Here is a 24,567-nt window from a genome sequence, read left to right as displayed (position 1 = left end):
TCTCGTTTTGCTGATATAAATTGTTGATAAATAATTTATTTTTACGTAGTAATTTTGGTAAAATAATATTGGCCAAATAAAAACAGGCTAAATAATGGATTATTTCATTTGTGGGTTCCTCATAAGAACGCTAGAAATTAAAAACAGTTGCAAAACACTCTCTCAAATACAAGCAAAGTTTGTTTATATAAGAACTAGAAACGAAAACTTTTGTAGCAATATAGGTTAGCTTCTCTTCCCTGTAATCAAAGCCGGACAGCTGATTTACTTAGTGCAATTTTTGTTTTGCTGAATCAAAGTTTGTTCCAGAATAGATTTTTGCTATACTAACACAAGATAAGCTTTTGGTAGTAAGGCCAGATGTTTTGAAATCCAGATATTTATTCTACCTCGCACCCCTTGAGCATAGTAACATGCCTTGTGGGTGCTTATTACACCGGTTTTAATTTAACGCCGGCCTCCTTAGCGCCAGCCCTTATTTTGCCAAGGTAAAATTATGCCTTACCGCCATTAAAGGCCATATCTATCGCCACACAAAGAGGGGAGTATCAAATTTTAATCATGTAAATCAATTGCATGTATTTCTTTATTTTGTTCAGTATTATCTTTTTCACGGTTTAAATTATCTTGTATTTTGGCCACGATAACTAGCAAAAAGCCGCGTAAAATAATTTCAAAATAACGCCGGCAAGAGCAAATTTAAAATGCCATTACAACAGCGTCTTATTACGCCGGTCTTTTTAACCTCAAAGGGTGGAAAATAGTACTATAAAGGCCGGTGCTATAAGGGCCAACCGGTAATTATTTAGTAAAACCGGATCAAAATGTAGACGGTTCGATACACGGATTGTCCTTTCAAACAAAACTAGTCATGTTTAATCTTATTATATTTTTTCAAAATAACTTTTGTAACACCTTTGCCAATAGTTCTTCCTAATAGAAAGATGTAACAAAAATTTAAAAAATCCCTTGTCGTTGGATTGTGCAGGCTTAGTTTGGGAAAAATTGCACATGTTGGTGTTTGAAAGCTTCGCATTTATCAGATAAAACAATATCTTAATTTGAGTTTTCAATCACAATGTTGTCTGCGTGATCAAATTTAAACCTGGCTTATGCAAGTTTATTATAAACATCTAGTTTTGACAATTTCGCAAGGAATTTTAAACACTACCCAAAAAATATGAGAACACCTATAAGAAATCGGGTTTCTTTTTTTAGGAATTAAAAAATCTGTTTGAATTGTGTAATTTTTATATGGAAGAGTTAAATAGCACAAATTTGAAATGTTATTTCGACAAAGATCCTGATTGTAACTTAAAAAACGAAAGCAACAAAGTATTTATAAAAAACAGGTATAAACATAGCTAAAATAAAATCTCCTTTAAAAATATGCTCCTGGTAGCAACTTGGTGTGCACGCTTTTTGGTTTCTCCCATTAATAAAACAGGTAAAAGTTTAAGGACGAGGTTGGTTTAATTGACGTTAGAAAAATGAAAACAAAAGTCTGATCACGTAAGTAATAGTATTTCAGGTTGTCTACTCGAGCAGTTGCAGTGGCTTTTGTCAATGCTTCTTAGTTTAACCAGTTTACTAGTCAAATAAATATTTTTGTTTTTGAAAACTGCTTGCTGAATGGCAGAATTATTATACAAAAGATATTAGTGCAGAAATAGCTAATATCGAAATGAGGCTACGTACTGCATTAGAGTTAAAATTCTAGATATAAATTCTACGTTAAGTAATTAAAGTTGTTTAAAAACCTTCTAAGGCTTTCACGGTTGTTTTTATAAACAACAAGCTGTAACCGAACCGGTGAAAATGATTCGTGTATTTTTATACGCGCGGAGAATTCCCGGCCCACAGTGTGAATACTTTCGGTATATACATCTCATTTTTTATATTTGCTGTTGAGCGTCAACTTTTTTCCCTTCAAAAACATGGCCGATCGCATTCTGTTTATACAATATGACGAACACATTAAGAAAAGAGGTTAAAAATTTACTCTTAACTGTACCGCCCAGATGTGTAAAATTTAAAAAGAAAAACTGACCAAAATTTGTTCTGATAATGAAAAGAAATAAAAAAATGAACAATAAATTTAAAATTGGTAGACATGTGGATTTTGTTTTGGCGTATATGACGATAATATAAAAGGAAAACTAAAAAAATATAAATACAATATCAAAGAAAAAATTATTTGGTTCGTGAAATATTAACAATACAAATATGACTTATAAAAAGTACACAAAAAACGTAATCCGTGATACGCGATAAAAGTAATGTTCAACAGTAAGTAATTTATATCAAATATTGTTTATATTGTTTTTAAAATTTGCAATTTTAAGAAGTTCAATTTAGGTGATAGAGCTAATGTTCGCATTCATTTAAAATTACAATTCTATAGTTTTATCAGGTTTGCATAAAAAAAAGGAGTACAAAGGAGTTAATGGCGCGAAAGCGTTTAAAACTTACTAGGGCAGTGTAAAACACGTTGGTCGGAGACCACCAGTGGGCTATTCACGAAATTATGAAAGTATGCATTTATCATATGCGAGGTTTTTCGAGTGAGAAATATTCAAACCCCCGAAATTCTGTTCTTATAATGAAATAGACATTATGTATACGAGAAGTTGAAGTTGTGCTCTTTGGTTTTTTTTGCCGCATTTTTTATACCAAGTGGCCACAAAATGACTTTGGAATTAGTCTTATATCATAAGCAATGTGTCCTGCATTGTGTTTACACGTTTCAGAGGAGGCACGAGAACACAAGCAGGTTGTTTTCAAAATATTCGTCGTTCGTGAAATATAATTTTTGCACCAGCTCCCTATATATAGCTGTATTCACGTTGATAAAGTTTCCTTTGACAAATTATGTCAATTTTATTCGTGATTGATATAATGCGCTTTTATTAAAATAGGAACCAGCTGTAAACAGTAGTAACCACCAGCATTATGAAGTAACCAACAGAGAACTACCTTTATCATGAAGTAACCAACAGAGAACCATCAGTATTAAGAAGTAACCAACAGAGAACCACCAGTATTATGAAGTAACATATTTGGTAACTTAAGGTTACGAAATTTTGTGCATTAAAATCAACACTTTGGGGACGCCTTTGCTGCTTTATCTGGAGTAAAATCGATACTATTGGTTCTCTGATGGTTACTTGAAAAAAATTCTTGTTCTCTGGTGGTTACTTCGAAATACTGCTGGTTCTCTGGTAGTTACTTTGAGATGCTGCTGGTGTTCTGGTGGTTACTTTGAGATGCTGCTGGTTACTTCGAGATAATGCTGAATCCTACTTTTAGTATTGGCGTATATAATGTCTAATATCTACATTAATGTCAATTAAATGTGTTATGCTCAATTAGACAAAAATTAAGTAGCTGCGTGAATATATACGTAAAAGAAGTAAATGACAACAACAAGGTCAATTCACCACTCTTAATTATTACTTGATAATGTCTTTGCTTTCTATATTGAAGGTCCTGGTTTGGCAAAGAGCTTTGAAAAAACACTGTTACACAGATATTAGCAAGAAATTTGTGTTGATTTTTGTTTTGTTTTTATTACAGGCAAGAATGGCTTTTATATTACCATTCTGTTTCTTCATGTTGTCACAAATAAAATTCCACAATTCAGCGATGTTTCCAATTGATGAATTATTTGGTTCAGAGAGGGAAGAAGTACAGTTTCATTTATGCTCTGCATTTCACCAACCATTTGGAAGAAAGTGTTGTGATTGTTCAGACGACTGCATGAAATACAAGACTTGCTGTATCAACAAGTTGTGGGACAATAACAAAGAAGAACAATTACAGCCGTACCTAGAAAGGTTTCTAATAGAATCCAAAAAGTACAAAGATATATCTTGTAAACCTGCTTTAAAAGTAAATCGAAGCCATGCCGTGCAAACGTATTATATGGTAAAATCCTGTTTGCCGAATGTTACAGGAGGGGATGTTAAACGTTGTCTGCAACCAAGTTCACATATCAAGAATGATATTCCAGTACTTGGGAACGACACCTACTTGTATAGAAATTTGCACTGTGCTAAATGTAATTTAGTTTTTGATTATAAATTTATTGATATACAAGCAAAATGTGAAAACGCATCAGTATTATCACACCAAAAAAACATTACCAGGCAAGTTTTAAGTGAATTAAATAACTGCGAGTTCTCTCTCGACACTGGTAATAGTTTTCAACGCAAACATATTCGAGAGTGTAAAAGAAAAGAAATTTCTTATTCAGAGAATAATCAGTACTGTAGCTTATGCAATGCTTATGGTGAGACTATGGGCAAATACAAAAATTATCACTGTGCCCTGTGTAAACGCAATCAGAGTCCAAAAGATGTCTTTTTTGTCAACAGAACTGTTCTTCGATTTATTCTTGTTCAAAACAGTACACACACTTCCTTCATCTTAAAAAATGTTACCATAAGAGAGTTACATACTCGATCAGCTATAACGCCTTTCGTTGATTACACCTGTCAATCTGACCGATGTAGAAATCAACACTGCTATTTGCCAAAAGGAAAAGATTCTACAAAATTTGAATATACTTTCTCATTTGGCATATCTTCCAAAAATACACTCCAGATAAAACAGTTCAAACAAAAATTTCCCATTGGGCAATTTATGAATATTTCCAAAGAGTATGACTTTAGATTTGACGAAGGATTAGAACAATATCTATGCAATGCCCCTAGAGAAAAATGTTGCGACTGTAGTGATAACTGTATGGAAGAAAAAAAATGTTGCATTGATAAATTTTGGAATGAAACACATCCTGTAAGTTTAAGATCGTACATCAGTCAATTTATTCAAAAATCACAGAAATATAAAGATTTGTCATGTGAGCCAGTGTTGCCCATGGCGAGTTCATCAGGTTATCAGACCGAACATCAGTTAATGGTGAAATCCTGCTTGCCAAACGCTAATACCAATGACGTAAGAAGATGTTTGTATAACAGCGAAGACACATTGGTCAATTCTAATGTACCAGTAAATGGTTTCGATGGATACATATATAGAAATTCTTTTTGTGCCAAATGTAACTTTATCAGTCAGTACAAACGTGTTAGCGTGTCCGCAAGGTGTAACACAAGAGACTATCGAAACTTTTTAGAGTTGCTTCGGAATAATTCTACTGAACTTGACATGAACATAATTTTTAAAGAATGTTTATTTTCTTTACCGCGTTCAAATTACAAATTAAGAGAATGCAACCCTGAGCAAAGATTATCAACAAACTGTCAGAAAACAAGCAAACATTTTCAACTCTGCTATGCATATAAAGGTGGTGTTGGAGGATTCCGCAATTACCATTGCTGGTATTGTAATCAGAATAATCACAACTTTACCATCCCACCTGTTAATTACTGCGATAGCGAACGTTGTCCATTTGGTGTTAGTAGCTGCTACCTGAAAGAACCTACACGTATATTTCGAGCATGGTCTTTGCTAATAGATTATAATAGTAAGAGATTTCGATTTCGTGGTAAAAAAAATAGACCCCTTTGTAACAATGGGAGAAAGTATGATATAACAACATTAAAGTGCGAAAAAATTACCTGTGGACATTACTATGTTTCTAATGGGCATAACTGTGTTTCGAATGTCAAGATGCAAAGTATTTTTTCTAGACATCTTAGTCAAAAATTGGCGACACCAAAATTTAACGAATGCTTCTTCTACAACATTACCCTGACCGTGTATATTGTTTTTAAAAAATCAGTTAATGTGAGTGTTGCAAAACTTTTCCAGCCATACTTGCCTTCTACGTATCACACTACACCCATATTCATAAACAGAACGGAGGTTGATGAAGCTGTGCTTGTAATACAAAACGTGAATCAAAATATATCCGACTTTGCTAAATTTGCAAATAGTCTTCATAGTTTCAATTTATGGCAAGACGTTAAAAGGTTTGTCATAGCAAAAGGAAACAAATTACAATACACCAAGCGTTATAACTTAGACATGTCTCGTTACTTTCCTAACAACCACATATGTGCGGAAGCGAATGTACATAATGGAGATGACAGATCCTTAACTAGATCTTGTATGGTAAAGAAAGGAAACAAAACATTTTCCATGGACAATATATCAATGTGGATTACCATCGATCAAACATCGACTAAGAAATGGTATAGCACATGTCGAAAATTTCATTTGATTTCCAACTGTACTCAACGAAAGATAATTGGCAATATTTCCTTCAATAAAGATGGAGATTTGCTGCATATAAGATCGGGACAGATAGAGGCTTACAAAGAAAACGAATATATACCATTAACCGACAGCTATGGTGTTTGTATTAGAAGTTCCTCCGCCGCCTACAACATAAACAACAACAAATTGGGCACTTTTTATCTCATTGAATACTACATTTCCCTAATAGGGACATGTGTTAGCATCATTGCTTATATCCTAATGATGCTAATTTTTTTTATTTTTAAGGAACTTCGAACAGTTCCTGGGCTAAATACATTGGGAATGTGTGTATCACTTCTTATCGCGGATACTACGTTTTTATTAGCAATGCATTCTGATTTTAGTGGTAATTGGTGCAAAATAATTGCTGTTGTATTGCACTGGTGTTTATTGAATGCTTTTATGTGGAACTTGATCATTGCTTATGATTTGATTTCAAAATTCAGTTCTTTCACTGTTGCCAGTCGAGGAAACAGTGGAAAGAAATTCATTCGTCGTTGTATATGTTCACTCATTGTGCCAACATTCATAGTTTCACTTTCTTTGACACTTGAAGAAACATCAACACTTGATATTGGGTACGGTGTAGACGGAATTTGTTGGATTACAAAGCTTTATGCACGTGTTGGATTTTACATCATTCCAGTAACTGTAATATTCGTCAGCACCATTTCTACGTTACTATACGCTGCACATATGATTCATAGGGAGTTTGAAGTGAACGAGGTTATTTTAAAAACTGGAAAAAAGACGAAAAAGGAGACCCTTAAAATTGCATTAAAGCTTGGTATTATACTTGGTGTTATCGAAGGATTAGGATTCATTCAAATAGCTAAAGCAAATCTCAGTTTCAACGAAAAACTTTTTAATGCTTGTTTTGCTCTTTTGTATTCAACATTTAGAAGTTTGAGAGGAATAATGTTATTCTTGGTGTATGTTATGGGCGGAAATGTCATGGTACTTTACCGAAATATAGCATGTAGCTTTACTGCGGCAAGTACAAATGAAAGTGGAGATCTAACGAGCCGTCTTAAGCTACAAAATACGTCATTATAGTTACTTGTAAACAACTTCTTGTAGCTTTTTTTTCTTTTTGGGGCTTTTCTTAAATATTAATTTTATCGTTGATGTTCGATACTTAATGATATTAACAATAATATTATTATTATTTATCATTATTTTTCCATCTATAAGTTTTGGATTTAAATGTAATATTAAACCTGAAAACTGGTGATATATGAATTTTTTTTATCTTTGTCTGAATTTGAACAGAGCAGTTAGATTACAGTTATTATTTGCTAGCATGTGCAAATATCCATTTTGTATGAATCTATAAGATTTCGTCGAAGAAATACAGTTAAAGATGGAGCGCTTTAAGCGCTTATACGAAGAAAAAATGTATTTATAAGATAATGCGTGAAAAAAGCCCAGACATAAACCAGATTTCCAATAAGAATTGCAGACGTATTATTTTCGTTTTAATAATTGATTCACAAGATAATTATTCTTTGTAGTGTACCGTACAAAAGCATTTGTAATAAATTTTACTCTTCACATATCAACCATAATAAGATGACCATTTTTCAATCAGTTTAACTGGCTATACAATACACGTCTATACTTAGGACTGCTTAAAATTGATCTTACAAATTTTTTTCGAATAATTGAATATTCTAGTCGTTAGTCTGAGATAAATTCTACAAGCATTGCCCTTATATCACATTTCATGCATCCTTGTGCCCGCATGTTCGGAAGTAGTGATGAAATGGACTTGAACGGGGTCATTACTACGAATATAGTTGGGATAATAATGACCTTTTCTGATTACTAACACCATTTTTTAATTGATTCATAGACAGACAGTAAGTATTATGATATGTACTAAACCATGCCACACATCCAGAGTGGAGTGGAGCAATTTAGTACAGGTATGCAGCATGTGGCGAACCCTGTAATGCGCTTACAGCGAAATAGCATTTCGAGTGCAGTATATTTTTCAAAAAACTTTTTGGTAACTTTAGCTGAAATAGAAACACAGGTCACAACATGCGGGGTTTTTTATTTTGTAAGTTCCGCGAAAGTTTAAAAAACATCAGGGCGCCCCGTAAGATACCCTATAAAAAAACTTTGTTGCAATTTTGGTGTAAATAAAAACAAAACAGCCGTCGTTACCCCGCTCAAACAATCGCTCAGCAATTTTATCCAATAAGGGATATAATACAGTAAAAGGCGTAACTACCTAACTGCATTTAGCGTAAGATTATTTGAAAAATTTCTTGCAGCCAACTGTATTTGGCTACTTATACTTCTTAGCCAGAAGTAGTTAACAACTGGATAGCCACGACTCCGGTTGCAGCTAGGTAAAAATCATATTGTTTAGGATAAAAGAGCTTTAAAATGAGCAAAAACCATAAAAAAACAGCAATTAATAAGGACTCATTGTAGCTATCTACAACCAGTAAGAAAATGTATTGGCACTTAAGCACAACTTTTAAAGTCCGTCGTCACAAGCAGTTACTTGGCTATAATTATTACATTCAATTTATGCAATTTTGATTTGTTAATTTTCAGAGCAGACTTACGATTTGGATTTAAAATCTAAACTGTTAACCCTGTTCAGTGTTATGACCGGCAGGAAAAATCCGCCACACCCTCAACCCATCCCACGACCTTAGGTAACTTTTGATAGGCTTTTCCTCCTTGTGACGTCATTGGAAGCTTGAAATTTGTTCAAAATACAACTATCTCATTAAAGTTCGATTACTTCCTTTAGTTTTAAAACGAATATTTACATTCTGTTTGAAGTTTCTGAAAGCTAAGCATATTTCGAACAAAAAAAGTCAAAAATTGAACAAAAAATCAATTTCTCTACATTTTCGGATAAAATATGAAAAAATCGCGAAATCGGATTAATTAAATGTCGAAAATTTACAGAATTTTCTCTTTAATAAAATAAAGTTATGTTGTGAGTTTCAAATTGTTAGAATAATAATACGAAAAGTTATTATACCTTCCTGATTCATAGAACTTGAAGGGGTTTTTGCGTAATAGTCAGCAAGTAAGGACCTGGGATATACAAGACCTAAAGATTTGGTATCTAGGTGTGTAATAGATAAATATAAAAATTTTAGTAAGTATCATAGCCATTCACCATGGCAAAAAAGAGTTAGAAAAATAATCGGCGGGGGATCCGCCTCCATCCGCGGACCGAATAGGGTTAAGCTGTGCTAATCTATTAGGCTGTGTTTTCCGATTTGTTGGCATTTCGTGGCACCTGATGTGGATTATTTCCTAAATACGGCATGTTAGAAAATGCGTGTAGTGCATTCTAAACGATTAGCATACCTACACATATGCAGAAGTTGCACCTTTGCAGCCTCCGTCTGCGGAGTATTGATGTGTTGATAGTTTCTTTCATCTTCGAAAAGTGCCTGAAAACTGTATCTTGACAATTCTTGTGTGCATGCAAGCGATCAAAAACAGTCGGTAAAGATAATTTGTAGCGTTAAGATTTCGTGCATGGTTTGCACGACAGCTTTTGGCCTACAGATAAATTCGGGTATTATCACTATATAGTCGTTGCCCGAGGAAAAATCCACGGGTTCGCCCGTCCTTTATATTTACCCGTCGCAACAAAGTGGATAAAAATATATCGCATTTGATATTCGTGTTTCGCAACATCATTTTCTAACTAAGCGGGGGATCCGCGCAGAGACAGACAGACGACGGCTATTATTATAGAGACTAACCAGTAGCCTGTAGACAAATCCACGGAGCCGCCCGTCCCTTTATAATTCGCATATTTCGTGTTTCCGTAGTACAACTTTTTTCTCGCGCATAAATAGACGGACGATATACGATATACGGCATTAAAGAGACCGAAGATACGTCAGTTAAACAATGTTACTTCTTCTCGTTTCATCCATTGAGTGCGATGGCAATTGTCATTTATGTGCGCTTATTGCCGTAACGTTTTCTAAGGAGCCAACTAACTCCCAAGAACTGAAATTAATTTGAATTGCAAGTCACGTTTTATGTACGACATATTTCTTAGATTCAACATGAAATAATATTTAAAAGATATTAAAAGAAAAGTACAATTTCTTATAGTTATTCATTGTAATTGAATTACAAACTGTGCACGTTTCAAATTCTGCACCCTTGCTATTTCTTTCACACAAACATACATCGACAGTATGTTGCACTTATTTCCCTAATCTGACAGTTGTTTGTATCTAATTTTATATTATTTACAGGGTAATCGCTTTCAGATCACCATGACAAAAGGTTAAAAACAAAATGTTCTCTTTAAAATATACTTACAGTCATAACAGTAATATTAATACACAATCCACTACAATCAACTCATATTATTGAAAAACTAAATAACTTCTTAACCAGATAACCTTAAAAACTTTGTACAAAAATCATTTCAAAACTAGAACATTCGTTTTCTCTAACAATTAGTCTTCTCGCAGTTGATTTGTTAATTTGTAAGTTTTATCCTTTAGATTCTCAAGTAGCAGATGGTTCATTGTGAAAACAAGGAAAAGCAAAGACGTTTTAAAAAAGTAGAGCTGCAACATTACACAATAATCTTTTTAGAGCACATTTGTTAATTAACATAAACCGCAGGTGGATTAGTTTTCATGAATTCATATAATCACATCATTACTCTAAAGTAAAAAGCTAGAAACTACCTCTAAACATGCGAAGTGGACGTATGAGATGCATCCGATCTACTGGATGTGTTGATCCCTTTATGACGATCTATTAAAATTGCACTTTCGCTTGCACCTGTCATAGTGAAACTGTTAATCTTTTTTCGATATAGAACTGCGATGTTTGCACCAACACTGTACACTACACAAAGAAATAGCCCTCTCAAACTTCTAAATGTTGAATACAAAAGAGCAAAACAAGCATTAAAAAGTTCCTCGTTGAAACTGAGATTAGGTTTAGCTATTTGAATGAATCCTAATCCTTCGGTAATACCAAGTATAATACCAAGCTTTAATGCGATCTTTAAGGTCTCCCTCTTCGTCTTTTTTCCAGTTTTCAAAATTTCTTCATTTACTTTAAACTCGCTATGAATTTTACGTATTGTATAGAGCAGCGTCGACAGGGTAATAAGAAATATGATGGCGACTGGAATTACATAAAATCCAATACGTGAGTAGAAACTTGTGATCCAACAAATTCCGTCTACACCGTATCCAATATCAAGTGTTGATGTTTCTTCAAGTGTCATAGAAAGTGAAACTATGAATGTTGGCACAATGAGTGAACATAAACAACGACGAATGAATTTCTTTCTACTGTTTCCTCGACTGGCAACAGTGAAAGAACTGAATTTTGAAATCAAATCAAAAGCAATGATCAAGCTCCACATAAAAGCATTCAATAAACACCAGTGCAATACAACAGCAATTATTTTGCACCAATTACCACTAAAATAAGAATGTATTGCTAATAAAAACGTGGTATCCGCGATAAAAAGTGATATACACATTCCTAATGTATTTAGCCCAGGAACTGTTCGAAGTTGTTTAAAAATAAGAAAACTTAGCATCATTAAGATATAAGCAATGATGCTAACACATGTCCCTATTAGTGAAATATAGTATTCAATATGATAAACAGTCTCCATTTTCTTGTGGTTTATAATGTAGCCATTAGATGCAATTTTAATACAAACACTATAACCATCGAATAGTGGTATATATTCGTTCGCTTTGTAAGATTCTATATCACCGATCCTTTTATTTAGAAGATCTCCATCTTTACTGAAAGAGACATGATCACTTATTTTTCGTTGAGGGCAGTTTGAAAGTAAATGAAATTTTTTGCATGTGCTGTACCATTTCTTTGATGATGTTCTGTTTATGTCAATCCACATCGAGATATTTTGCATTGTAAATGTCACATTTCTTTTCTTTATCTTGCAAGATCTCTTAAAAGACTCCTCGTCTCCATTGTATGCATTCGCTTCAGCACATATACGATTTTGTGGAAAATAACGAGACATGTCTAGTTTATAATGCTCTGTGTATTGCAATCCGTCCCCTTTTGTTATGACAATCTTTTCAATATTCCGCCATAAACTGGAATTGTAAATCACATTTGTTGATTCAACAAGCGTATATATGCTTTGATTCACATTTAACAATACTAGTACAGAGTGTTCAGTATTTGTGTTGTTTATAACGAAGTAAGAAATATTTTTTTTAGGTAAATAAGGCATAAGAGGTTTTAAGAAATCTTTCACACTGTCGTTTATCACCTTCTTTGCGACGATATACATTGTTACATTGTTGGAAAAAAAACACTTGTCAAATGTTGGTTTGACGATATTTATGTAATGATTGGAAGAAATATTCAGCACTTTAATTTTAGGTGAACAGGATTTTCCATTAAAGGCAAAGCCATTTGGACAAATAACTTTCTCGCACTTTAATGTTCGTGTATCATATTTGCTTCCGTTTTTACAAATTGATCTTGGACTTTGATGGCCAATTTGAAATTTATTATTGTTAAAACTTATCAGTAATGACCATGATCGACCAATAAAATCAGGTTCAGTCACTACACAAATAGTTCCAAATGGACAACGTTTGGTATCGCAGTAATCAACAGGTGGAATTGTAATGTTGGGATTGTTTTGGTTACAAAGCCAGCAATGATAATTTTGAAATCCTTCAATTATACCTTTATAAGAATGGCAAAGTTTAAAATGTCTACTTGTTCTTGGACAATCTGTCCTCAAGGTTTTCATTGGTTTACATTTTTTTGATTGCTTGCTTGAACGTGGCAGGGAAAATAAACATTCTTTAAAGGTGCTTTCCATGTCAAGTTCAATGGAATTATTCTGATTCATGTACATCAATTTTCGAAAATCCCTTAGATTGCACGACGCTTCAACACTAATTGTTTTGTACTTTTTAATTGAATTGCATTCAGCACAAAAGGAATTCCGATATATGTATCCATCAAATCCCTGTACTGGTAAATCAGAACCAAATGATGCGTTTTTACTGTCGTGTAAGCATTTTTTTACGTTATCAACATTTGCCTTTGGCAAGCAGGATTTCACCATTAGCTGATGTTCAGTCTGATAACCTGATGAACTTGCTATGGGCAACACTGGCTCACATGATAAATCTTTATATTTCTGCGATTTTTGAATAAATTGACTGATGTACGAACTTAAACTTACAGGATGTGTTTCATTCCAAAATTTATCGATACAACATTTTTTTTCTTCCATACAGTTATCACTACAGTCGCAACATTTTTCTCTAGGGGCATTGCATAGATATTGTTCTAATCCTTCGTCAAATCTAAAGTCATAATCTTTGGAAATATTCATAAATTGCCTAATGGGAAATTTCTGTTTAAAATTTCTTATTCCAACTACATTATCTGAAGACATAACAATTGAAAATACATTCTCAAATTTTGTAGAATCTTTACCATTTGGCAGATAACAATGTTGATTTTGGCATTTTTCAAATGAACATTTAAAATCAATGACAGGTGTGGGAACAGGAACGGGATGCAATTCTTGCTTGGTGATAGTTTTATGAATGGTAACATTATGGGTTTCATTTCGAAAAAATTCCGGTTGGAAGAAAGTTATATTAAAAATGAAAAATTCTGTTGGAATATGATTGGGTTCACACATTGCACAATGGTAATTTTTGTATTTTCCCATAGTCTCACCATACGCATTGCATAATTTATAAAAACTGCCAGTTTGTGGACAGACATTCTCTTTTATTTGACAATCTCGAATGTTCTGCTGCTTAAAAGGTGTAGCAGTGTCCAGAGAAAACTCGCATTTATCTAAATATTTTAATTCCTCCTTAGTGATTGTTTTCTGGAGTGTAAACTTTAACGCATTCTCACATTTTGCTTGTACGTCAATAAATCGATAATCAAAAACTAAATTACATCTGGCACAGTGTAAATTTCTATACAAGTAGGTGTCATTCCCAAGTACTGGAATATCATTTTTAATATGTGAACTTGGTTGTAAACAACGTTCTACATCCTCTCCTGTGACATTCGGCAAACATGATTTTACCATATAATACGTTTGTACGGCATGCGTTTGACTTACTGATAAAGCAGGTTCGCAAGACATACTTTTATACTTGTTCAATTTACTGAAAAAAAACTTCAGATACGGTTGTAAGCGATCGTTTGTGTTATAATCCCAAAACTTGTCAATACAGCAGGTCTTATATTTCATACAGTCGTCTGAACAATCACAACATTTTTGTCCTCCAAGTGGTTGTTGACTGATAGAACACAAATGGGAAATAACTTTAAATGTTTCTACACCGAAAAAATCCTTTGTTGGAAACATCCTCGCATCATGAAGTTTTAGCTGTCCCAATACCAACAAAGTAATGAGTATGATCAATGCCATAATTTCAGTAACTAAAATACAACAGTTGAAACAAGCAAATCAATCATAATGTAATTTTATAATAACAGACATATGCACTTTAGGTAAGGAGAATTTCGCCAGACATATTTTGTGTGAATTTTGTTGTTTATGCAAAATCAAATTTCCTTTTAAATTTCAAACATGTGCAATCCGCAATAATATGATTATTACATTATTTTTAATTTTTTTATTTTAAGGAAAAAAAAGAAAAATCTAACCTCCTCTTGGAAAAAAATATGAGCTTAACATCACAATGTGCCAATTTCTGCCTAAACAAACGGTGCAAACGTGTTCTAATTTGTAAAGAAATCTTTCTTAAAAAGGGTGAAACAAGGACTAATTCTTTCTTAGGAGCAAGATACACTCCTTATGAAGATTCTGAGACAGAAATTAAAAACCCGAAGTTAACTTTTTTCCGAAATTTATTTAAACTAGTCGTTAGCCCGTGGAAAAATCCACGGGTTCGCCCGTCACAGCTAAGCTACCATTTTGCGTGACAGACAGACGGACAGACGTATACGGGCATCATAATATAGATAAAAAATATATATTTAATATATATTTCAGTTGTGAGAAATTTGTAGACTGTAAATGGTGTTGTGTTCGGTAACTATTTTTAGAATGGTTAAGGCAGGTACTGGAGGCAATTAGTGTACTTCTTAACTAATGTAATTCTAAGTGTACTGTGTAAGAATTTGTTTTAATAAGATAACAAAAAAACAAGAAAATAAGATTTCTTGAATACGACCATTTATAAATTTCTAAAGAGCTTTTATTTGCAATAGAGAAACTTAAAGAAACAAGAACAATTGGTACGGAAGCTTATTAGTGCCAGCTGTACTGACCTACTTTTCAAAAAAATTTTTTTTACAAGTGGTTTTTTGCGTAAAGAATTCTTCCACTTGGTAATTATTAACAAATGGTTTTCATTTTTATCCTCCACGTGGTGCTCTGTTTTCCTGCCGTATGCCGTAATATTTGTTTTGGAGAGTGGCGAAGATGGCGGACGAGAGTAGTAAGTACATGGCGACAACATTTATTCGTTCATATTTGCAGTCTTCAGATTTTTACTATACTAGTCGTTAGCCCGTGGAAAAATCAACGGGTTCGCCCGTCCTTTTTATACCGCATTGTGTGCGTCTCGCTACTTGCGCAGCTAAGCTACCATTTTGCGTGACAGACAGACAGACGTATACGGGCATTATAATATAGATAATGTAATTTTTTAGGAGAATCCTTAATAACAGTTTTGTTTCGTTTATTTACAAAACGCTTTACCGCAGAGGTTGAATATCGCGGCTCTTCTAATTTAATTTAAATAAACAGAGCGATGCGAGCGAGCGCTAAAAAAAACCACTTAAAAAATATTAAGCGGTCGGGAGAATATAATTTTTTCGAAAATCACTTATAAAATATCAAGTGATCGAGGGAAAGTTAAAAATAACCACTTGTAAAAAAATATAAAGAAGGAAAGGTTAAAAACACGTTTAAAACCATTTAAAAATGCATATGAAGTGAGCACGAAAAAGTGGCACTAATACGCTTCCGTAAATTTGGGAGCAGAATTTTTTCATAATACTGGCTATAGAGATTGTCATAAATTGACAGTTAATAAAAAACTTGCCAAAGTTACTCCTCCGGTTGAAGTAATAAGTTGGCCCGTATTTCGCCGACTGTAATTTTTTCACTTAAGGACAATTACATTTGAGATGGGGCAAAAGTCACAGACACACAGACAAACTTAGCTAATTAGTAAAATGCAATACAGCTATGAAATGCCTAAAATGTTCGCAACTGGATAAGCTATAACTAATTATATTGAATTTTGAATGGTTCGCTATTTATATTCTAGTTTTTTACGGGTTTTTGCTTTTCCCGTGCTTGCGGAATTTTATGTAGGCAATCATCTTTTACAATGTTACCGCAAACACTTTTGCAAATTTAAATGTCGCATTTAAGCTGATGACAGTTTCTACTGTTTCGATGCTTAAAATTTATGTTACGATTAATCTCGTCCTCACGTTCATGCAACGTTCTTCAAACATTGAAAGTTACATTGCTGCAACCTATTGTGTCTGCTGGGATAAAGCACATTGCATTTAGTTGCTAAGGGCAACATGTTAACTTCAACCTCAAGTTGTTTTTAAACTTTACAAGATAACTTTACAAGAATTTTATTTTATTTTATTCTTAGAATAAAGACGAGATTAATGGTTATATGTCGTTTTTGTTTGTCCACCTAGTGTTTGAATAACTTTGACACAAAAATTCGGAGTTAACTGATGGAATATACCGTTTGCCTTGTTGGTGGACAACTTGTTAAACTAGTTTGTAGAACTGATGTTTTAGGTTGTACCTTTATGAAGTTTTGTAAATAAATCTTAAATATACTTATTTTAAAGCCTTCAGTTAACAACGGTTAGCTCCTAGAAAAATTAGCTATTTGTTGCTCATCCTCGGCTTGTTGATGTTGTTTTAGAAATACACGCCTTTAGAGCTAGTAATTTTTTCCAATGGTTAAAGATGAAGATCACAGAATTGTCATATGGCTGTTTTATATCTATTATTGACAAGAGTAGAGGCTACTGACTAAAATATGTCAGACTTGGTATTACTGGTATTAAAAATATCTTGTTTAAAATACCGACTATTATCATTTTGCATATAAATTCTAGAGATTTTTATTATATATAAATTTTAAGTTTAATTTAGCCAGCCAGCTAACTCAACAGAAACAATAGTTAGATCACTTTCTTTATGTTTGTGCAAAAATTTAAAAGGAGTCAGTTTAGTTTACATGCAACCATGGTAATTTATAGTGCAACGCTGATGGTCCTGGATAAACCAAAATGCTTCAGCTTAGTTTTTATTTCACTAATATTACAATCTTATATGGTTTGCATGCTGTTAGAACGACATAACATCTGCCCAATTTCGCAATATTTATCCTTTGTTCCTCAAATAAATATTTTTTTTCGTCGATTTCATAAGATTAAAAAGTACAAATTATGATAATTTCAAATATATATCCATTTTAAGAACCAAAACGAGCCAGTTACATCAAGATTTTTTGTGTATTTACATCAAAAGCTACCATTTTGATTATTTTTGAACGACATCACGGAAATTCATCGTATGACTCTTACGTTGCAAAGTAAAAACGATTTTTAGATGTCCAAAGTCTATAGAAGTATAAAAAAACTTTACATAGCATTAAAATTGGGGAATAACTTAACATGGCGTAAGGAAATTGCTCAAATCTTTTTTTATAATGTAAAATGTCATTGCAATTTAATTAACTAAATTTGAAACAACTCACCAAATAATCTTCAGGATTTTTTCTCCGTGTGTTTACCGATTTTGTTACTGGCTCTATGAAAGTGTTTGTTAAGTTTACAGCTTTTTAACAGCTTTTAATTAATATTTTAACAACTAATATTTTTTTTGATAATGCATATAGATTCTATTAACTCGTCATTATGTTAATTAAAAGAGATCAAAACAGCCCGTATTGTGTAATTTGCAAACTACTCGTTTTTTAAACCCGTGAAAGAATCCATTTACACTTTTTGTGCTTCTTATCACAACAAGCTTTGTTTGAAATTTCATTAGGAAGGCTAAAAAAACTTTTTAAACAAAATCCCGTGGGGGAATCCACTCAGTACAGTTACAATGTATTGTATGTTTCTTATTGCACAGTGATTTGTTGTGAATTTTATTTAAAAGACACGGACGAAATGGAAACAATAATATTAACGTTAATTGCCTGTAGCTTTACTCGTACAATAATTTATAACAAAGCACTCGTCACGGTAAACTTAAAATAGAAATTTAACTAATGATATCATTTTATTTAACACACTAGTCGATAAGGACGTGGAGAAATCCACTTAGGCAGAAGGACAATGGGAAAATAGGTTGTTTTAGATTTTTCGCTGATGTCAGCAGTGCAAATACACAATAAATAAATTGAAAAACTTGTTTTCATGTTTCCTCCATTGTGTAGAGCTTACACTGCTGATCAAGGAAATGTATATAATCGTGTGGTTTTGATGAGCGATTAATGAAATGTAAGGGTTTATTGCTGACGTCGGCAATGGCCCGTCTAAACCCAAAAAAATGTTTTATAAATTTGTATACCTGTTGCCATTATGGTATAGATCTTGAAACGCTGATCAAGAAAAGTATAGGCTCATGTATTTTTGACAAACAGTTGCAGAGATACTGGGGTTTAAATGTTTTTTGATGACGTCATCAACCCGTCCATTCCGAAACGGATTCGGGACCCAGGTTTGGGAAGCTCATCCAAATTGGTCCCAAGTGGTCCCTAGTTACCCACGCGGTGAAAAATCATTTACGACACCACCTCGTTTCCAAGTTATTTGACCTCAAAGTTTTAGGTGCACTATAATGGCTTCATTAATTTAATATAGGATATTGACGTTAAAGTAGTGTTATTTTCGTCGCGCCCTAACGTCAAAAAATTTAACATATTAGACATAACTTTTTCGGCAACATCAAAGAAAAATGAAGACATCCACTTTGCCTGTTACAAACAGACACAGTCTATGTATTATTATAAGAGATGATTTGTTTTACACAATTAAATCGTAAACAAAACGTTTATAAAATACAAAACATTTTTATAGGGTATGTATTAGACGCTTTTAAAGAAAATTGTAAAAACGAATTTCCACTTTGCCTGTTACAGACAGACAGGCGGACACACTCTTCGTATTATTATAGAGACTAGTAATTTAAACCCGTGGAGAATCCACTGAAAAATTTATTCTGCTTTTTATCACTAAAGGTTAATGAATAATTTCATTAAAAAGGCTCAAGAAACTTTTTAGCTAAACGAAATCCCGTGGAGGTGTCCACTCAAAAACTTATAAAATTTATGGTGTGTTTCTTGTTGCGAAATGATTTGTTGTCAATCTCATTTAAAAGTCACAAACAATCAATTAAAACTTTTAAGCGAAATGGACAACAATAACAACGTTCAGTCAGCTAGAAAATTATGAAAACTGTGCTTGTTCGTGTTTGTGTGTGTGAATTTAACAACCCCTATAAAACATCAGGTAGAAAACTATTTCGTTATTAACAAAACTTCGACGTCAAAACAATAGATTGACAACAAAGGGGCTATTAGGATTGGTGGAGCCATTGTATTGATTTTATACTTATATCTTTGAGACTAAATAATATGGAAACGGCTGGAAATAACTGACGTTTTTTTCGTGTGTGTAATTAAGGATCACCTTTAAACCCTGATCTATCTTAGCCTTTCCTCGAAAACATATGGTTTTATGCATAACACCATACCAAACACAACACAACACAACAAAACACAACACAACACACCACAATAAAACAAAACACAACACAACAAAACACAACACAACACAACATACCACAATACAATACAAGCAGGAGCTGAACAACTACTTTAAAATTATTATTGAAATATTAAGACCGTGGAAAATTCCACTTAGGTAGAAGAACAATAAAAGAGACAAAAGGTTTTAGAAATCAATTTTGAAGATGTCAGATATGATGTTGCATAATTACACAGCTATTCCTATTTTGTGTAGTTCGATAGGGGACGATACCGTCGGGCAAATTCAAAGACATTAAAACATAGAAAATCAATCATTGAATTAAACAGCCAACAAAAAGGCAGTGGAATAATTCTATAATGTGGATTGCCGAAACCAAAACGTACAGAGAAAAATACGGTGCATACACACATTGGCATAATGGCAATTCACCGGTAGTTCCGAACAAGTGGGGGACGCAACTTGTATCGAAAAGATCACGTTTCAAATTCAATATGTTTTTAAACAGCATAGACATTATGCGTAACAGCTAATTACTGATAAGGAATAAGTGTATATTGGATTATTATGCGACATGGACGGTATTAATTACTTAAATTACACAATATGAAACTTACCAGTATTGCTCCGTGTTTCCAATGTTACTCCGTTTAAACAATTTCGTATCTTTCAAGAATGTATCGATTGTTTGCAGTTTTTTTTGGTAATTAATATTTTACTAACAGAAGTGAAACAAAATGGCTTCTATTCGTACGTCATTAAATACCTCTAAACAATACACATTTTGTTAAATTAAAACCGCATTGTTCTTTTTTTTTTTAATGTGTACTAAAGAATATAAAATTAAGAAATATAACCATACAAATTCTATGTTATTCAAACTCTATCCGGCCACCTTGCTCAATTCACAGTCACTAAAGAGAGAGTCACAAAATTAATTCATCACTGATTTGCCATACGAAGTATGATCTACAATAAAAACATATTTTTGAGATAATTAAAGGTGAAAATAGACACTTGACGCGGAATAAAAGAACAACAATGATAATTTTACATAGCTGTGCACAAAGGTAAACAAAATGTGCACAAGTGTGATAAAGCTTCACTCCTGCGTGTTTAAGCTGTGATAAAACACACACTGTTTTATCACAACCTTGTTTTTCCTCTTTAACTAATAAAGAAAATGTTAAATGTTACTTTATGGATTGCTCAAAAATCGAAAGTTGTATACAAAACGTTTTTCCGACGCTGGAGAGATTTATTTATTTATTTATTTATTTATTTATTTATTTATTTATTTATTTATTTATTTATTTATTTATTTATTTATTTATTTATTTATTTATTTATTTATTTATTTATTTATTTATTTATTTATTTATTTATTTATTTATTTATTTATTTATTTATTTATTTATTTATTTATTTATTTATTTATTTATTTATTTATTTATTTATTTATTTATTTATTTATTTATTTATTTATTTATTTATTTATTTATTTATTTAACACTTCAGTTAAATAAAAACTGTTGTCAACGTGTGTCCTGCTTAAAAATATAAAAGAAAGTAAAATGTAAATATATATATTAGTAAAATATTAACAATAAAAACACATATGTACGCACTTAAAGCTAGTGAGAAAAAAGAAACGAGAAATAAAATGGAAAGCGCAAAGTACCACCACTAAACCAAATCGCATAAAAACAAAAACAAAAAGAGAGAGCAAAGAAATGACAAAAAAGTCTAAACACAGCTCCACCTTATCTACCTAAAAGATACATGCAAAAAATATATAAGTTTTAAAAACTGTAATCTTAAACATTCCTTAAACTTTACATTAGATTCAACTTTGCGTACTTCAGCTGGTAAAGCCTTAAAAAGCTTCGCAACGAAAAAAATAAACTGACTTCCTTGCAAACTCAGTTTTCACTGGTGGAAGCTTTAACAAAGAATTGTTATTGCGTGTTTGTTTCTCATGAGTTAGCATTTTAAAATAATTGCAAAAGTTTTCACACACATCATTTTTAATACACTTTCTCACAAACATGCAGGCGTGTCGCTCCTTAACTGAATCGATAGAGGGGATGTCAGTATTTTCAGGTGTTGCATAATCACGACGTATGATTTTCTTATTATCGATCGATGTTAAACGTTCAGCTTGTGTTTTAGGCATGACAATTGATAATATACTGCAATACGTTAATACTGGTACAATGAGGGACTTGTATATTTCAGTGGCAGATTTAATGTGGAGTTGTGAACTCAGTCTTTTAAGTAAATGTAATCTACTAGTTGCTCTCTTGTAACATTTATCAAATAATTTCCCAGTGTTAAAGTTGGATCAATATCTAATCCGAGGTATTTGTACGATGTTGTCCCATTTATACTCATTTGCTTGTATAGGACATTAAACGGACGTGCTATGGCCGATAAGCGTCTACCTGTGTGACGTTTCTATGCCTCTGTTGCACGTCAATTTTTGAAAACAAAAAACAACGGTCAAAAAGTATTTTGATTGATACATTGTCACCACCCTTCACCAAAAGTGAAAAGAAAAACTACTGGACTGTTTTCAGTGAATCTTGCTCATATAGCCTATGCTCTATTATCTTAGATATACTTTGGCCAATCTATCACACAGGGACACAAGGAAAAAATCTCCTTTTTCCGTCTTTAATCGGAAGAACTTTACCGAGAGAATCTTTCGCAACTTTTACTTTTTCAGAAATACTTGTCTCGCAAAAAATTAAAAAATGGCCATTCGGCAATATTTATTCAGTAAAAACTTACTAAATCGACGATTCGCGAAAGTAATCCACTAGAATTTTTCAAGAAATTCTGGTCTAAAAAGTTTTACCTTATCTAAATTTTACTTAAAACTCGAAAATGAATTTGCATAGAATTAGAAGGAAGAAACCAACCCATCGGATAGGAGCTTCTGCGGCAAATTTGGAGAATTCCTGAATACATTGCATCTGCAAAAAATCAAACTTTAAAATTCTAAAAACTAAACTTCGCTTTATTCGTGCATAAAATTCCTTGTTTCCTTGTGCTCATGTTCTAAATTTCTTTTGTTTAGAAACTTTAAGAGCAAATGTGCATCACAAAAGCATTGTGTTTGTAAATGGAGTCTGTTATGATCAAATTGATGGCGTAGCTATGGGCTCTCCACTGGGACCCAACTTAGGTAACATGTTTATGGGTGCCTATGAAAAAATGTGGTTGCCTAATTATTCTAACAATAAAACTGATTTTTATCCAGATCAGATATGTTAATGACATTCTTGTTGTCTTCGAACATGAACGCGAATTCACTTTGGAAATATCAATGTAAGTACAGCATATATATTTTTAAACGTACATATTTTAAATACTAATATCAATTTATTTTTTAAAACTTATCTTAAACCTACTTAGAATGGGCTTCTCGTTAATTTCTAAAGTTTTGTCCGCTTTTCATATAAAACTAGTCTGGGTAAATGTTTAGTAGATAGGGGATTTTAAAGTAAACAAATCTCGGGTTGGTTGTCATCATGATGTGAAAATATTAAAAATTAGTCGGTAACCCGTGGATAAATCTACGGCTTCGTACGTCCTTTATTAACCGCATTTCGTGTGTCTCGCTACTGCGGCTACCATTTTGCGTGACAAACAGACGCATACGGGTATTATAATATAGACTAGTCGTTGCCTGTGGAAAAAGCCACGGTTCGCCCGTCCTTTATAATTACCCGTCTCAACAAAGTGGATAAAAATATATCGCATTTGATATTGGTGTTTCCGTAACATCATTTTCTAACTCATCGGGGGGTCCGCATAGAGACAGACAGACGACGGCTATTATTATAGAGATGACAATGTAAAAGGTGGGAAAAGTAATGTAAAAGAAAGAGAAAGAATACGGAGAGGAAAAATGGTGAGGAAAAAAAAAAAATTGATATCCCCCGAATCTATTAATATGGGACCTCGCAAGCTCGCCCCAAGGATCTTGTGGCCCTTGAACTGTTATTACGGAGTGGCCAACAATTCGCCGGTATCAACTTTTTCAAGGAAAAATGCCCTGTGAACGAGGTTGCTAAGCCGGAAGGAGACTACCAATTAAAGAGTTCTAAAGGGTCTAAAGTATAAGCAGTGGTTTAAGTTTCAATTTGCTCGGTGATAGAAAATCTAATGTAAATTTTCATTAAGTAAATTATATTTTTATTTAAAACTAGTTACATTCATTTTAGAATTCTTGGAACATATTGTTTCTTTAGAAAAAAATTAAGTTATTGCAGCTGAAATGTAAATTTTTAATACAGAAAAGCTATTTATCATACGCATATGTCGGATGCACAAATGTGTTACTTTTTTGCCGACCTTTCTAACTTTTATGTCTTCCAAATCTGTAAAACGGTTTTAGTGTCACTGTACGTTTTGTTTATCTACATTAATTGTCTTATATTCTTTTAAATATGGATGAATAACAATGCGTCGGACAGTTTTTTAGCGTAAATTTTGTGGTGTTAAATTAATCAGAATCTATTCCATCTAAATTAAAAGGATCTT

The 24,567-nt window shown here is 32.8% G+C and overlaps 1 protein-coding gene across 6 annotated transcripts in view; it reads right to left on the bottom strand.

Annotated features, from left to right (window-relative positions):
• Nucleotides 1–20,761, bottom strand: part of LOC130645146 (uncharacterized) — a 30,047-nt gene extending 9,286 nt beyond the window's left edge. For 2 of the 6 annotated variants that reach the window (XM_057451032.1, XM_057451034.1), the window contains exons 1-3: nt 17,997–18,189; nt 14,896–14,946; nt 10,546–14,667 (exon numbers count right to left, since the gene is read on the bottom strand). In XM_057451032.1, coding sequence (XP_057307015.1) covers nt 10,925–14,667; nt 14,896–14,926 — 3,774 coding nt within the window. In that variant the 5' untranslated portion in view covers nt 14,927–14,946; nt 17,997–18,189 and the 3' untranslated portion in view covers nt 10,546–10,924. Of the gene's footprint in view, nt 1–10,545; nt 14,668–14,895; nt 14,947–17,996; nt 18,190–20,633 lie in introns of those variants that run through there. The other 4 variants (XM_057451033.1, XM_057451036.1, XM_057451037.1 and 1 more) reach the window with 4 other exon arrangements.
• Between the last annotated feature and the right edge of the window lie 3,806 nt (nt 20,762–24,567).

This window comes from Hydractinia symbiolongicarpus, chromosome 5 (assembly GCF_029227915.1).
Source record: "Hydractinia symbiolongicarpus strain clone_291-10 chromosome 5, HSymV2.1, whole genome shotgun sequence".
Lineage (NCBI taxonomy): Eukaryota > Metazoa > Cnidaria > Hydrozoa > Anthoathecata > Hydractiniidae > Hydractinia > Hydractinia symbiolongicarpus.
The sequence above is the reverse complement of the archived record's forward strand: the minus strand, read 5'-3'. Positions and strand labels throughout refer to the sequence as shown.